Source organism: Camelus ferus, chromosome 11, assembly GCF_009834535.1.
Source record: "Camelus ferus isolate YT-003-E chromosome 11, BCGSAC_Cfer_1.0, whole genome shotgun sequence".
NCBI lineage: Eukaryota > Metazoa > Chordata > Mammalia > Artiodactyla > Camelidae > Camelus > Camelus ferus.
In genome coordinates this window covers 6,051,628-6,063,002 of record NC_045706.1, presented here as the reverse complement: position 1 = coordinate 6,063,002, position 11,375 = coordinate 6,051,628, and the positions used below count along the sequence as shown (strand labels likewise).

General features: G+C 45.8%; 2 protein-coding genes across 3 annotated transcripts in view; one reads left to right on the top strand and one right to left on the bottom strand.

Annotated features, from left to right (window-relative positions):
- Positions 1 to 154: 154 nt before the first annotated feature.
- BCCIP (BRCA2 and CDKN1A interacting protein) lies at positions 155 to 10,746 on the top strand. Its single transcript, XM_006188734.3, has 7 exons — positions 155 to 334; positions 3,692 to 3,766; positions 4,476 to 4,556; positions 6,347 to 6,436; positions 7,192 to 7,379; positions 8,862 to 9,036; positions 10,297 to 10,746. Exons 1-7 carry the CDS (start codon positions 188 to 190, stop codon positions 10,465 to 10,467), a joined length of 927 nt encoding a protein of 308 aa, XP_006188796.1. The 5' UTR covers positions 155 to 187; the 3' UTR covers positions 10,468 to 10,746.
- Positions 10,531 to 11,375, bottom strand: part of DHX32 (DEAH-box helicase 32 (putative)) — a 50,060-nt gene continuing 49,215 nt past the window's right edge. For both annotated transcript variants that reach the window (XM_032490671.1, XM_014562601.2), the window contains one exon: positions 10,531 to 11,072. In XM_032490671.1, coding sequence (XP_032346562.1) covers positions 10,901 to 11,072 — 172 coding nt within the window. In that variant the 3' untranslated portion in view covers positions 10,531 to 10,900. The remainder of the gene's footprint in view (positions 11,073 to 11,375) is intronic.

The window sequence follows — 11,375 nt, the reverse complement described above, 5'->3', positions numbered from 1 at the left end:
GAAAGGCCAAGGTGGAACTTCAAATTGCACTTGGCTCTGAGATATCACGGGGATGGAATCCACCAGGGGCAGTGTCGACTCCGACCGATGGCCGAGGTTCGTTGTGATCTCCCACCCCCTAGGCTTGTATGGGTGGGTCCGAAGGGGCGGAGCGTGGAAGTTGCGCAGGCGCACTGAGGCCGGCAACATGGCGTCCAGGCCTAAGCGGCGCGCCGTGGGTGCGGGAGTTCAGGCTACGCACGACGAGGAAGAGGATGATGAAGTCGAGGATGAGGACGAAGACGATGAAGACAGTGACGAAGAAGAGGATGAAGACGACGAGATCGTCAACGAGGTGAGACGCACAGGCGACCCTGGTTTGGTTTGTAGCTGGGAAAAAACTTTCTGGCACCCAGAGCCATGTGAATGTGTGAGCTGCTTGGAGTGCGGCCTTCCCCGTGCCTGGGGGTCCTGAAGTGGAAACCGGAGATGAGAAAAGGGTCTCACTTGAGGTTCTATTTCGGTCTTTTCCGCACTGCAGCCAGAGAAGTTATTTGCAAAAGTCCTACCCCGGCCTGGTGGGCCCGGTCCTCTTCCTCACCACCTTCCCCAGTGGCTTCCTTTAGTTCTCAGGCTAAAGTCCCAAATCCTTCGAGGCCGGTAAGGGCCTGCCGAGTTCATCCGCCGCGCACCTCGGCAGCCACTCCTGGTTCGTGGTGCCTCCTTCTCTGACGGCGGCCTTCTGTCCGTTTTCTCCGAGGCAAGCCTCCTGTTTCTCCGCGCTGCTTCCCTGCGGTGTTTCCCCTTCCTTGTTCAGATCTCAACGGAGCTGTCCTTTCTGCCCCTCAAACCAAGTTCTGGTAATATTTTTTTCATAGAACTGGATTCTTTTCTTCAGAGTAGTTCCTACCGTAGAGCCTGGCACTATGGGTACTTAATATTTGTTGAATGAATATTTAGGACTGAATGCTCTCTAACACCAAAGACTGTCTCACAGGTATCGTAAACTTAGCACATCCAAAGCAGAATTTGTCACTAATTCCCCTGCTCCTAATCTTTGTCATTTCTGTATATGGTCCCCCAATTCACCAGCTGCTCAAATCCAAAACCTGAAAGTTTAATTTAATTCCTTCCCTTTCCTCATCCCACGTCAGTAAATCCTGTTAGCTTTACCTTCAGTATCCAGACATTCCTCATCAGTGTGAATGAAGAATATTGCCTGCCGTATTAGTAAACAAAAGATGTTGTGGCCATCAAACCATCACGATGCAGCCGCCCTGATGTTGAGCCCTGCGGGAACTCTGGATGGAGACAAATGTGTTGCTGGCTGCAAAGCCCTCAGCCACTGCAGCCACCCCAGCAGTGCATGCTGAGGAGACTCTGGATGGGAAAAGAACAGGACACTGATTAAGATGATTAAGGTGCACATCAAAGGAATGATTTCAGTGAGCCCAGACTCTTGCATCTTTCCATACATAGAAAAGTGCTAAATTGCCTACCTTGAGGTGTCTGGGTTTCTTTCATTTACAGTAATCTTTTGATGTTCTGGCTACCTGATCTTTGTTGCAAAAACTCCTGTATATCCTGGCTCCTCCTTTACCTCTTCAGAGCATTCCCTCAGAGTGATCTGAGAGGCTGCCTCCCAGGCTTGAAGTCCTCAGAATGTCCTCTGAATAAAACATAATTCTCAACTTTTAGGTTGTGCATTTTTTTCAGTGACATCAGTGATTCTGCAAAAATCATTAGTCCACACTTCTACCATCTCTTGGCTGGACTTCTGGAGTAACGTTCATCTGGCATGCCTTTTTCCATTCTTGTTCCCCTACAATCTCTATTCCACCTGCAGCAGAGAGATCATTTAAAAATGTAGGTCTGTTCTTACTTCCCTGCTCTGAGCACTCCAGTGGCTTCGCATTTCATTTATAAGAAAATCCAAAGTCCTCATGGTTATTGGACAGAAAGACAGCTAATATGGCAGGATCAGAATAAGCAAGGGACAGTGATGGGGGAATCAAGTCAGTGGTAAACATGGAGTTGGAGAAGTGTGGATGCAGGATTAGGGCTGAGATTTAAAAGAGCTGGTTTTCTTTCTGTTTTTCCTCCGCATAGCAGATATTGAAAAAATGCCACCAGCAAGCAGGCTAGGGGCTAAGTGTACTTGGTGTTGATTTGTAATCACCTGGGGGTGAGTGGCAGAGCTGTTCCACAGAGAAGGCTGTTCTCCCTGAAACCACATAGGTGGGGAGCCCATCCCCAGGGAAGGGGGTACTGAGCAGATATTCCATTCGGTGTCTACTGCAATGGTGGTGCTGTGGGACCTGGGACAGAGGTCTGAGGCTTCTATCTAGACAAGAAAGAGAGACTAGGAGAGCTTTATTTACAGAATTTCTTTATTTTTAAGAAATACTTCAAGACCTGAATAGTGACAAAGTGTTATTTGGCTTTGTTTGGAACACCCCTACCCTACTCTCTACCCCCCAGGTTTTGCTGCTCACACAATCTGGCTGAGCCTCCTTAAGACAGTCAGGATTTGAGTCTGTAAGCTGTCTTTGATATCCAGGCCCTGGCAAGTTTAATAGCCAAGAGAGGGCTTAAATATATGCACTGCCAGGATGGTGAGGCACAAGTAGGTCTGGTTTTCCTCTGTGGCCTCCTTCAGCTAAGATGCAGGTCCCAGAACCTGCAGAACTTGAAGTCTGTGTAAATACAGTATCTCACCAAGTTCGGTGTCGCTTATCAAGGTGTGATTTAGGATCCTCAAGGACTGAGCTGATTTAACACTTAAAAGCATTTAGGGGTTTGTTTTTGGCATGAAGTGACCCTTTCATTTTCTTACTGGGGTATTTCAGTGGCCTTGCGTCTTAGGGTCTGTTATTGTTGCTTTACAGAGATAGATCAGGGCGCCCTGCTGCACGCACCTCCTTTGAGTTACTTGTACTCACCACATTTCCTCCTGCCTCAGGGCCTTGGTACGTGCTGCTCCCTGTGCCAGGAACTCTCTTTACTAGTCCTCAGTTCCCAGCTCAAGTGCTGCTTCTCTAAGGGAAGCATTTCCTGGATTTCCGACCTCCTGTTTTTTTAGGCTGTTACAGCACCATTCACCTGTGTTTGTTGCCATGTATAGTTGTAACTTTATTTCCATGAATATTTATTTCCTTAATGTCTGTATTCCCACCTAAGGGCATCATCATTCATGCCTGCTTTGCTCCCCTTTTCACCTCGAGTGCCTGGCACAGTGCTTGTACGGAGGGAGTGCTGGCCCAGTGAATGAAGCCTCATATCCAGGGGCTGAATCGAGCTCTCGGCCGTGCCAGGGACTTTTCAAGTTATTTTGTTCTTTGCTGACTCTTACTGCAGTCAGGTAAATAACAATTTCTCCTTTGCTTTATCCAGAACAGACTTTCTCAACATGAAAACTAGGTCAGTCTGAGTGTTTTGTTCTCAGGCTTTTGGGTCAAAGAGGAGATGGTGTGAAGGTGCTTTGTTATCTGTACAGATGGCGGTCTTGGCTGTGTTAACTTATTTTGAATCCTAGACAGTTACAGTTCTTTAGATAACACTTTCTTCTTCTTGTCCTTTTTCTGGCCTGTTCTGTAGCTATAGAGCCAGAAAGAATGGAGGTAGAGGGAAAGGAAAAATCTGCAAATGGAAGATAATGCCTGACTATCTTGGTGAGTTACATCTGATGACCTGTTTTGTGTGTCATTTACAGGAAGTGAATATTGAGTTTGAAGCTCATTCCATCTCAGATAATGACTACGACGGGATTAAGAAACTGCTGCAGCAGGTATTGTCTTTGACTCATTACAAATGAATTTGCTCTTCTGAGAACTTCCAGGCTGTTCGACATAAGTTCTGTCAAATTTCACTTTTTCTGTTTTAGAGCTCCCATTTCTACCCTCTCCACCTTGCCTGGAAGGAGGAATGGGTTCTCTCCTTTTCCTGGGAGACTCCCCTGTTTGTGCCTCTGCTCCTAGACCTCTTCCTCTGACTGACATATTTAAGTATTCTGTGTTCTCTCATACCCTCCCTTTCATCTTTTAATTACTAGAGCTACTCTTCTGTTTTTCTCTAACTCATACCCAGACCTGGTGGGGTAGAGGGACTGTCACATCACAGCCTGTCTCTGACTGCACCGTCTGGTGCCCAGAATCTGTGCCTGCGGCTTCTGCTTGTTCCTTTATGCTGTACAGGGGGGCTTTGGTTCTCTGCCCTTCTTTCCAGCCTCTGGTTTCCTGGTCACCACATTCTTTGGCCTTTTGTCCATCCTCCTCCCCAGCGCCTCCTGTATGACCTCCCACTGCCTTTTCTCAAATTTCAGTGCCTTTACTTCTTTGACTCTCCTGGGCTTTTTCTTTCCTCTTGGGATTGCTTTTCTGAGTCACCTTTCTGGTCAAATCATTGAAATTTCATTATTATTTGAATATGGAAATTAGAACTTTCATTAGAAATCATGCTTTAGTTTTAATTTAAAATAATTTTTTTTCTCCTCTTAGCTTTTCCTGAAAGCTCCCGTGAACACTGCAGAACTAACAGATCTCCTAATTCAGCAGAACCACATTGGGAGTGTGATTAAGGTAAGCAGGACAGTTGTGTTTGTTCTGATTAAATTAGTTTTTTATCCTAAGTTCTGCCTGATTTATAGCAAGCAGGCCAGAAATTCAACTTGGAAAGTATTGCTGGTTAGGAGGCCGTTGCAGCAGGTCAGGGTTATTAATGCAGTCATCCGGGTAGTCGCACTAGGTGGGGAGAGAAGTGGGCTGGTCCCCAGGACGTGTGGGAGATGAGACATGGTGGGGCTTAATGGGCGATTGGGTCTGAGAGTTGGGGGAAAAGGAGTCACAGTGACTCTCACGTGTCTGCTGGAGGAACCAAGACAGCAAACGTGCAGGATGATGAGGTTGGGAGGGGAACATTTTGGATTTGATCTTCCTGTGACATGTGCAGGTGAGATACTGAGCAGCAGCTGGAGACTGGGGCGTTGAGATTCCCAGGGAGGGCGGGGACAGACGCTGGGGACCAGCCTTGCTTGGATGAGTGAGGCAAGCAGCAGAGCCTGCCGGGGGTACTCAGGAGTGACAGGAGAGGGAGAAGAGAAAGCCTTGAGTGGCGTCACCCAGAGCAGGGGGGGTGGCCTTTGGAGGAGGAGGGGGCAGGACTGGGGTGAATCCTGCCTCAGCCACTTATCCTCCACTGGCTTTTTCTGTTCCTTGCGGCTGCCTGCGTCTTGGTCTTAGAACAGCAGCGGTCATCTGTTTGGCTCGTGACTCTCCAGCGTGGTCACAGCTCAGTGAGGACAGCTCTTACTTGCTCCAGGTCACGTTAGCCAGGGAGGCTCATTGCGGGCCTGGAGGATTTTCTGGCCAAACGGCTCACTCCCATGCAGGGCAGGTTAGTGCCGGCTCTCCATTGGGAGGTGGCTGGGACTGTGGGCCCAGGCCTCAGTCCCTCTCTGGCGTGGGCCTCTCTACCCGAAAGACATCTTGTGGTACAGTGTCATTCCCACCATTCACTTGATCAGCAGACACGAAGGTCTATGCAGGTTAACGGGGAGGGCGCAGTAGACGCCACCCCTCTCAGTGGAAGGAGTGTCCAGGTCACTTTGTTAGAAGAGAATGTGGGATAGGAGATACATCGATGAGGCCATCTGCGGAAGATACAGTCTGCCACCATGGCCTTAATGTGCCTCCATGTGCGTCTCTGATGCTGAGGGTGGTCCTGATACCTACTTTGTAGAGCAGTAGGTGAACGAGATGAGTTGCCGAGCGTAAAGTGCTTTGAACAGTGTTGGCATGTGGCACGTGCTCTGTAACAGATGTGAGCCCTGGCTCATCAGTGTCTTGAGGCCGGGTGGGTACCGATGAGAAGCAGTCACTGCAATTCCTCGTTTCCTTTCTTGCCCCCTGTTTCTTCTCTCCTGCCCATGTGGTAGGATGAGAGGCACACCAGCACCGTTCACCCTCATTGGGGGTCCTGCGTGGCCAGGGCTCTGGAGGCGTGGATTCTAGGTGGTGGGGGCCCACAGAGAAACAAGCATGGCTGGCTCCAGCCAAGTCACTTAGGACATAGACTCAAATGCTTTATTTCATGAGATTTTACCTATTCTGGATTTATAGTACTTTGAGAAAAATGTCTTAAGAATCTAAGTAAAAAGAAGTTTACAGCAGAAAGAAATCATCCAGAGTGTAGAAAGGACAGAATCAAGGGAGGTAAAGTGACATGAGCATGACCACACAGTGTTAGTCTGCGATGCCTTTCTAAGGTTTGTGTTGGAAAAGTGAAAAGATAAATGAGGCCCAGATACCAAGACTTGGTGTTACACTTCTTCCCAACCAAATACAACTTTTTTTTTCTTCTTAAAATATAGCAAACGGATGTTTCCGAAGACAGCGATGATGATGTGGATGAAGATGAGATTTTTGGCTTCATAAGTCTTTTGAATTTAACTGAAAGAAAGGTTGGTTTCACTGGGTGGCATTGGAATGGTTATTCCTTAGGCTCAAACCTAAAGAATTAATTTTATGAAATGCATGATGAAACTGCCCTTAAAAATCAGACAGTGATATTAACCACAAGGACATGTGCTCTTGGAAATCTTACTGTGATCCTCTTTTCAGTATGAAGGGTTTTTTTTTTCTGACTAATCTGCACCCAGCTAAAGTCATTTACTGCCTGTGGTGTAGAGAATCACCGCTGACCTTCCAGGAGCTGTGTCTGATGTGGTGCTGACCCGGGGGCTGTTGTGCCCCCTCTGCAGCTCTCTTTGATTCTGAGTCTTCATTGCTCCCTGAAGTTGAGGTGCACATTTGTTTGTGTGCTCATTCATTTCTTTTTATTGAATCATTGATCAGTTCTCGTAAAAAGTAAGAACCAGTTGCTTACCCTCCTTAGAATAAGATGCAGGCTACACTTTATCTTAATTTTTAAGTGAACTTTGCAGTAATTTTTGTCTTTATGAGATGAACTAGAATTTCCACCCAGTGTGTCTGAGTGTTAGAGTAACCTTTTACCACTGATTATGGGCTGGTAAACACCAGGCAGAGTTACTTTTGCAAAAATACTTAAGCAGTCAACCCTGAAGACATAGGTTTTAAAGGTCATGGCAAAAAACTCCCCTTACCTGTTAAGATAAACAGTGATAGCTCTCACCTTGGGGTTTTCTCCTGTAAGTGACAGCCTGTAATAAAAAGCGAGCCTTCTCTTTGTTTCTAGGGTACCCCATGTGCTGAACAAGTTAAAGAGTTGATTCTCCGCCTCTGTGAGAAGAACTGTGAAAAGAGCTTGGTTGAACAGCTGGGCAAGCTTCTCAATGACACCACCAAACCTGTGGGCTTCCTGCTAAGCGAGCGGTTCATTAACGTCCCTCCGCAGGTTGCCCTGCCCATGCACCAGCAGCTTCAGTAAGAGACTTCGGAAAGTGCCCTTGAACAGTAGTTCTTTCCCCAGGTGGATTCAGAAACGTGATTGAAATGGAGTTTGTTGGTATAGAAAGGGTTCTGCTCTTGGTTTAACGAACAGTGTAGTGAGAATGGAAGAACAGCCTGTGAGAGGCATGCATTAGTAGTCATTGGCTTTTAAAGTGTTTTAATTACTAGGACCACTATGATGGTAGTCTTAATAATCTTAAAGATTTAAATGGTGTAAAAATAGATGTTTCATTTAGACTTTTTATTCCCATATGACCAAAGTTTTTCACCCTCTACACAGATAGATTTCTGTAACATGAATAAAATGTTGAATAACTACAACAATAATTACAAAAACAGTAACACTCCTACATTCTGTTGGGACATTTATGACTGATGCAACCATGGTCCTGACACTGCGTCTCTGGCTTCTCAGGGTTTGTTGTTGTTTGGTTTTTTAATGCAGGAGTTTCAAGCTACAGAAATACTCTGGAGTGCACGAAGAGCTAAGAATGGGAATTGCCTGTGCTTTGAGGTAGAGGTAGAGGAGGCCGACGTCGCCAGCAGGCCCCCGGGCTTCACAGGGTCGCGCCTCTCAGAGGTCGCGGCGCCTGGGGTTTTCCTTGAACTAGTTGGTGTGAATGTAACTGGTCTGAAAACCTTTAGGTTTCCCATCTTTTCTTTGTAGATTCATTGCTTTTTAGGTTTGTTCTTTCTCTGTCTCCCCCACCTACCCCTCTGCTGCTGGTCAGATTGTCCATCTGGCGCCATAAGTGTGTTGTGTTTTGCTTTGCCGTCTTCCTGGTCGGCTGGAGCTCGTGCTCATTTGGTTTCAGAGGAGGGTGATCTGCTCTCTCCTGATGCTCCATTAAAGGAAGCTGAAGTGGTTTATTCTGAGCTTCTTTACATTTTTATTTAGCTCGATGCACAGGGTTATGTCTAATTTAAAGGAAGAAAAAAGTTAAGGCTTCCTTGCTGTCTTACGGACTGTGGTCAAGTTGAGGGCCTGTTTTGCTGTGCCGTTCGTGCAGTAGGTCAGAAAGGAGTCCCAGACGCTGCTCACTGGAGACCCAGTAGTCACATGTTCTAATGGAACTGGTTCTGGCCACGTGCCTTTGTGTGTTTCAGGTCAGTAAATGTTTTAGAAAATCCAGCTTCTCATGTACTTTTAACCTCAGCGTAGGCAGAGCAGCGATGTTGCGTGAACTTGAGATTCATCTGTTGGGGGCTGTGTATCCACAACTCAGAGCATAATCGCAGAGCGTCGTCAGACTGTTAGTTTTAAAAAGCACTGCCATAATCTACAAAGTGCAGCTGGCCACGTAGAGAAAACTCACTGCTTTCCATCTAACATCTCTCTGTTAGCCTGTGTCACAGCAGAGCCCAGTGAAGAGGCCTCACTGGTTTTCTCTGTTCTCTGGATTGTCGGTGGATCTCTCCTGACCCAGCAGGCAAACCTCGTGTGTCTCCTTGTAGGAAAGAATTAGCAGAGGCGCACAAAACCAACAAGCCATGTGGGAGGTGTTGCTTCTACCTTCTGATCAGCAAGACGTTTGTGGAAGCAGGAAAAAGCAATTCCAAAAAGAAATGGAGCAACCAAAAGAAAGCTGAGTTAATGTTTGCAAATGCGGAGGAGGAGTTTTTCTACGAGGTAAGACTCTCCTGTTTTCATCTGCTTGTGTAGATGTCATTTTCTTGATGATAATCAGGATTTATTGCTCTCCCACTTCATGTCAAAGTCCTTCAGGTGTGGCCGTTCTGTTTCTAAACCTGTGTCTGCCGCAGCTAAGAGCTAGTCACACCGAGGGTGGGGAGGTCATCGCCGAGCACGCTGACAGTGGTCAGGCGTCAAGCACGTGCTCACCATAGGATGTGTAACTTTCAGGCCACACTGGGAGGTGGACACTAGCCTGGGTTTGCAGATGGGGACACTGAGTCTGAGGGAGATGAGGGCCATCGTCTGGTTGGTGTGGAAGATGGGCTGGACCCTGCCCTCCCAGTGCTGACTCACATGCTGCTCTGTGCCGAGTCCTGGATGTCATCCCACTGGTGGGATTTCTAGCACTTTCTATAAAAGCTTGTGCCGTGAATGGACACCCAAATGCCAGAGAATATACTTTCTTATGCGGCCTTCCTCTCAAACGTGTTACAGAAATCTCTGAGGAAGGATGTGTTTTCCTGAATTGGATGATCTCACTCATTACTTTTAAGGCTTCCACTAAAGACTAAAGCATCCTAGTTTCAGCTCTGACCTTGTTTTCCAGGAAGTAAATATTTGGAAATTAAAAAAAAAGTATGCCTCAGCACTTCAGGTAGATCATTTCAGGGACGTATTGTGGGTGTTTTAAGACAGCCTGGTCATGCACGTTTACCTGTCAATAGCTTTATGCCAAGGAAGCAGCTGGGACAGTGGGTAAGATCAGCATTTAAAGATGATTCTTCTTATTGTCAGATGCTGTGAGTCTTAACTTCACTTGTGTATCACAAGATTATTTTGAGAATCAGATGAGATTATGAATGAGTGAAATTAGAACTATAAACAGTGTAAAAGTGGGCAGTGGTGTTACTGTTACTTAGCTGCTTGCAAACCTCTTAGAAATGGGACAACTCATTCCATACCCCTCTTGTAGGTTAAAAATCTATTTGGTGAGTGGTTATTTTTTTTAAAGTAGGCAACACATTTATTTTATTGTATTTATTTCTAGTTGAAGTATAGTTGCCTTAGTGTTGTGTTGGGGAGTGTTCTGTAACTTCTGCCTGCCTGTCCATGTAAAGCTTATTTGATTCTATGTTTTACTTCCTTTAGCTGTCACTCTTCCTATACATGCCAAACATGGTATTTTTTGTTCTTGATTAAATTAGTTTTGCTTTTAGATTGTCTGAATTTTAAATTTATGGTTTTTTGGTTTAGAAGGCAATCCTGAAGTTCAACTACTCAGTCCAGGAGGAGAGCGACACGTGTCTGGGAGGCAGATGGTCTTTTGATGATGTACCGATGAAGCCCTTGAGAACTGTGATGCTAATTCCGGGTGACAAAATGAATGAAATCATGGATAAACTGAAAGAACATCTATCTGTCTAACCCATTTCCCATGGACAGTGGTGGGCTTGTTTTGGTAAAATGACCAGAAGACTCAGTGGAGACTTACTTACTGAAAAACTCATGGATTTATTCAGATTAAGGTTCTCTACAAAAAGCAGGGTTCTGTCACCGTGTCCGTGACACATTTACAAAATATCTTTGTTTTTTAAAATTTTGGTCAAATTAAGAATGGTTGATTAAAAACTTTTCCAATAAGAAGAAAAACATGGAGTAGTAATTTAAAGAACTCAATAAAAATTTCTATTTTTAATTTTTAAATAATATACAAAGTGTTATTTTTCAAGACCACCTCGTGTGGGTTATGGCGCCCTCCATCCCGTCGGGTGTCTGCGCGTCACGCCGGTGGGCCGCCGTCAGGCTCCCCCTGGGGGTTTTATTGCACATCAGGTTTTGTGTAGAAGCTTCTGCAGAGTCACTGCACAGTGCATCTTTGCTCAGTAGTTTCAGGGCACTTTTCACACACTGTCTGTTCCTTTTTCATTGTTGAAATGGGTGAAAGATGATCCATTACTTGCTGTAGGATGTCCTTACTTTCACTAGGAGGCAGATTACTGAAATAGTATTGTGGTGCCAGTTGCATAAATCTGTTTAAAACAAGAAATTTTTTTTTTTGGTGAGAGATACCAAACGTGACTGGGCACATCCCAGCCCTGGAGAACCTACTGGTAGAACTTGTGATTAATTTGAACTTCTCAGTGTCTTAACTGCCTTTGTAGAATAAATACTCTGTGGTTTTCATGGAACCAGTCCAATTGCATTTCTAGGATAAGCCGGGTTCTCTAGTGTTAAGCCACACAGCGGAAGTGATACCCACCGCTCTGACCACCAGGGAAACTGGTACTTCCCCTAAGGCCAATCGCAGTTTGCGAAGGATCAGATCAGATGCT

What these genes read in the sequence shown, in the direction of transcription:
- BCCIP (XM_006188734.3), top strand. Translation starts at nt 188, where the DNA reads ATGGCGTCCAGGCCTAAGCGGCGCGCCGTGGGTGCGGGAGTTCAGGCT. An exon ending in ACATTGGGAGTGTGATTAAG is followed by an intron (nt 4,557 to 6,346) that starts GTAAGCAGGACA and finishes CTTAAAATATAG; the next exon opens with CAAACGGATGTTTCCGAAGA. An exon ending in TGAATTTAACTGAAAGAAAG is followed by an intron (nt 6,437 to 7,191) that starts GTTGGTTTCACT and finishes CTTTGTTTCTAG; the next exon opens with GGTACCCCATGTGCTGAACA.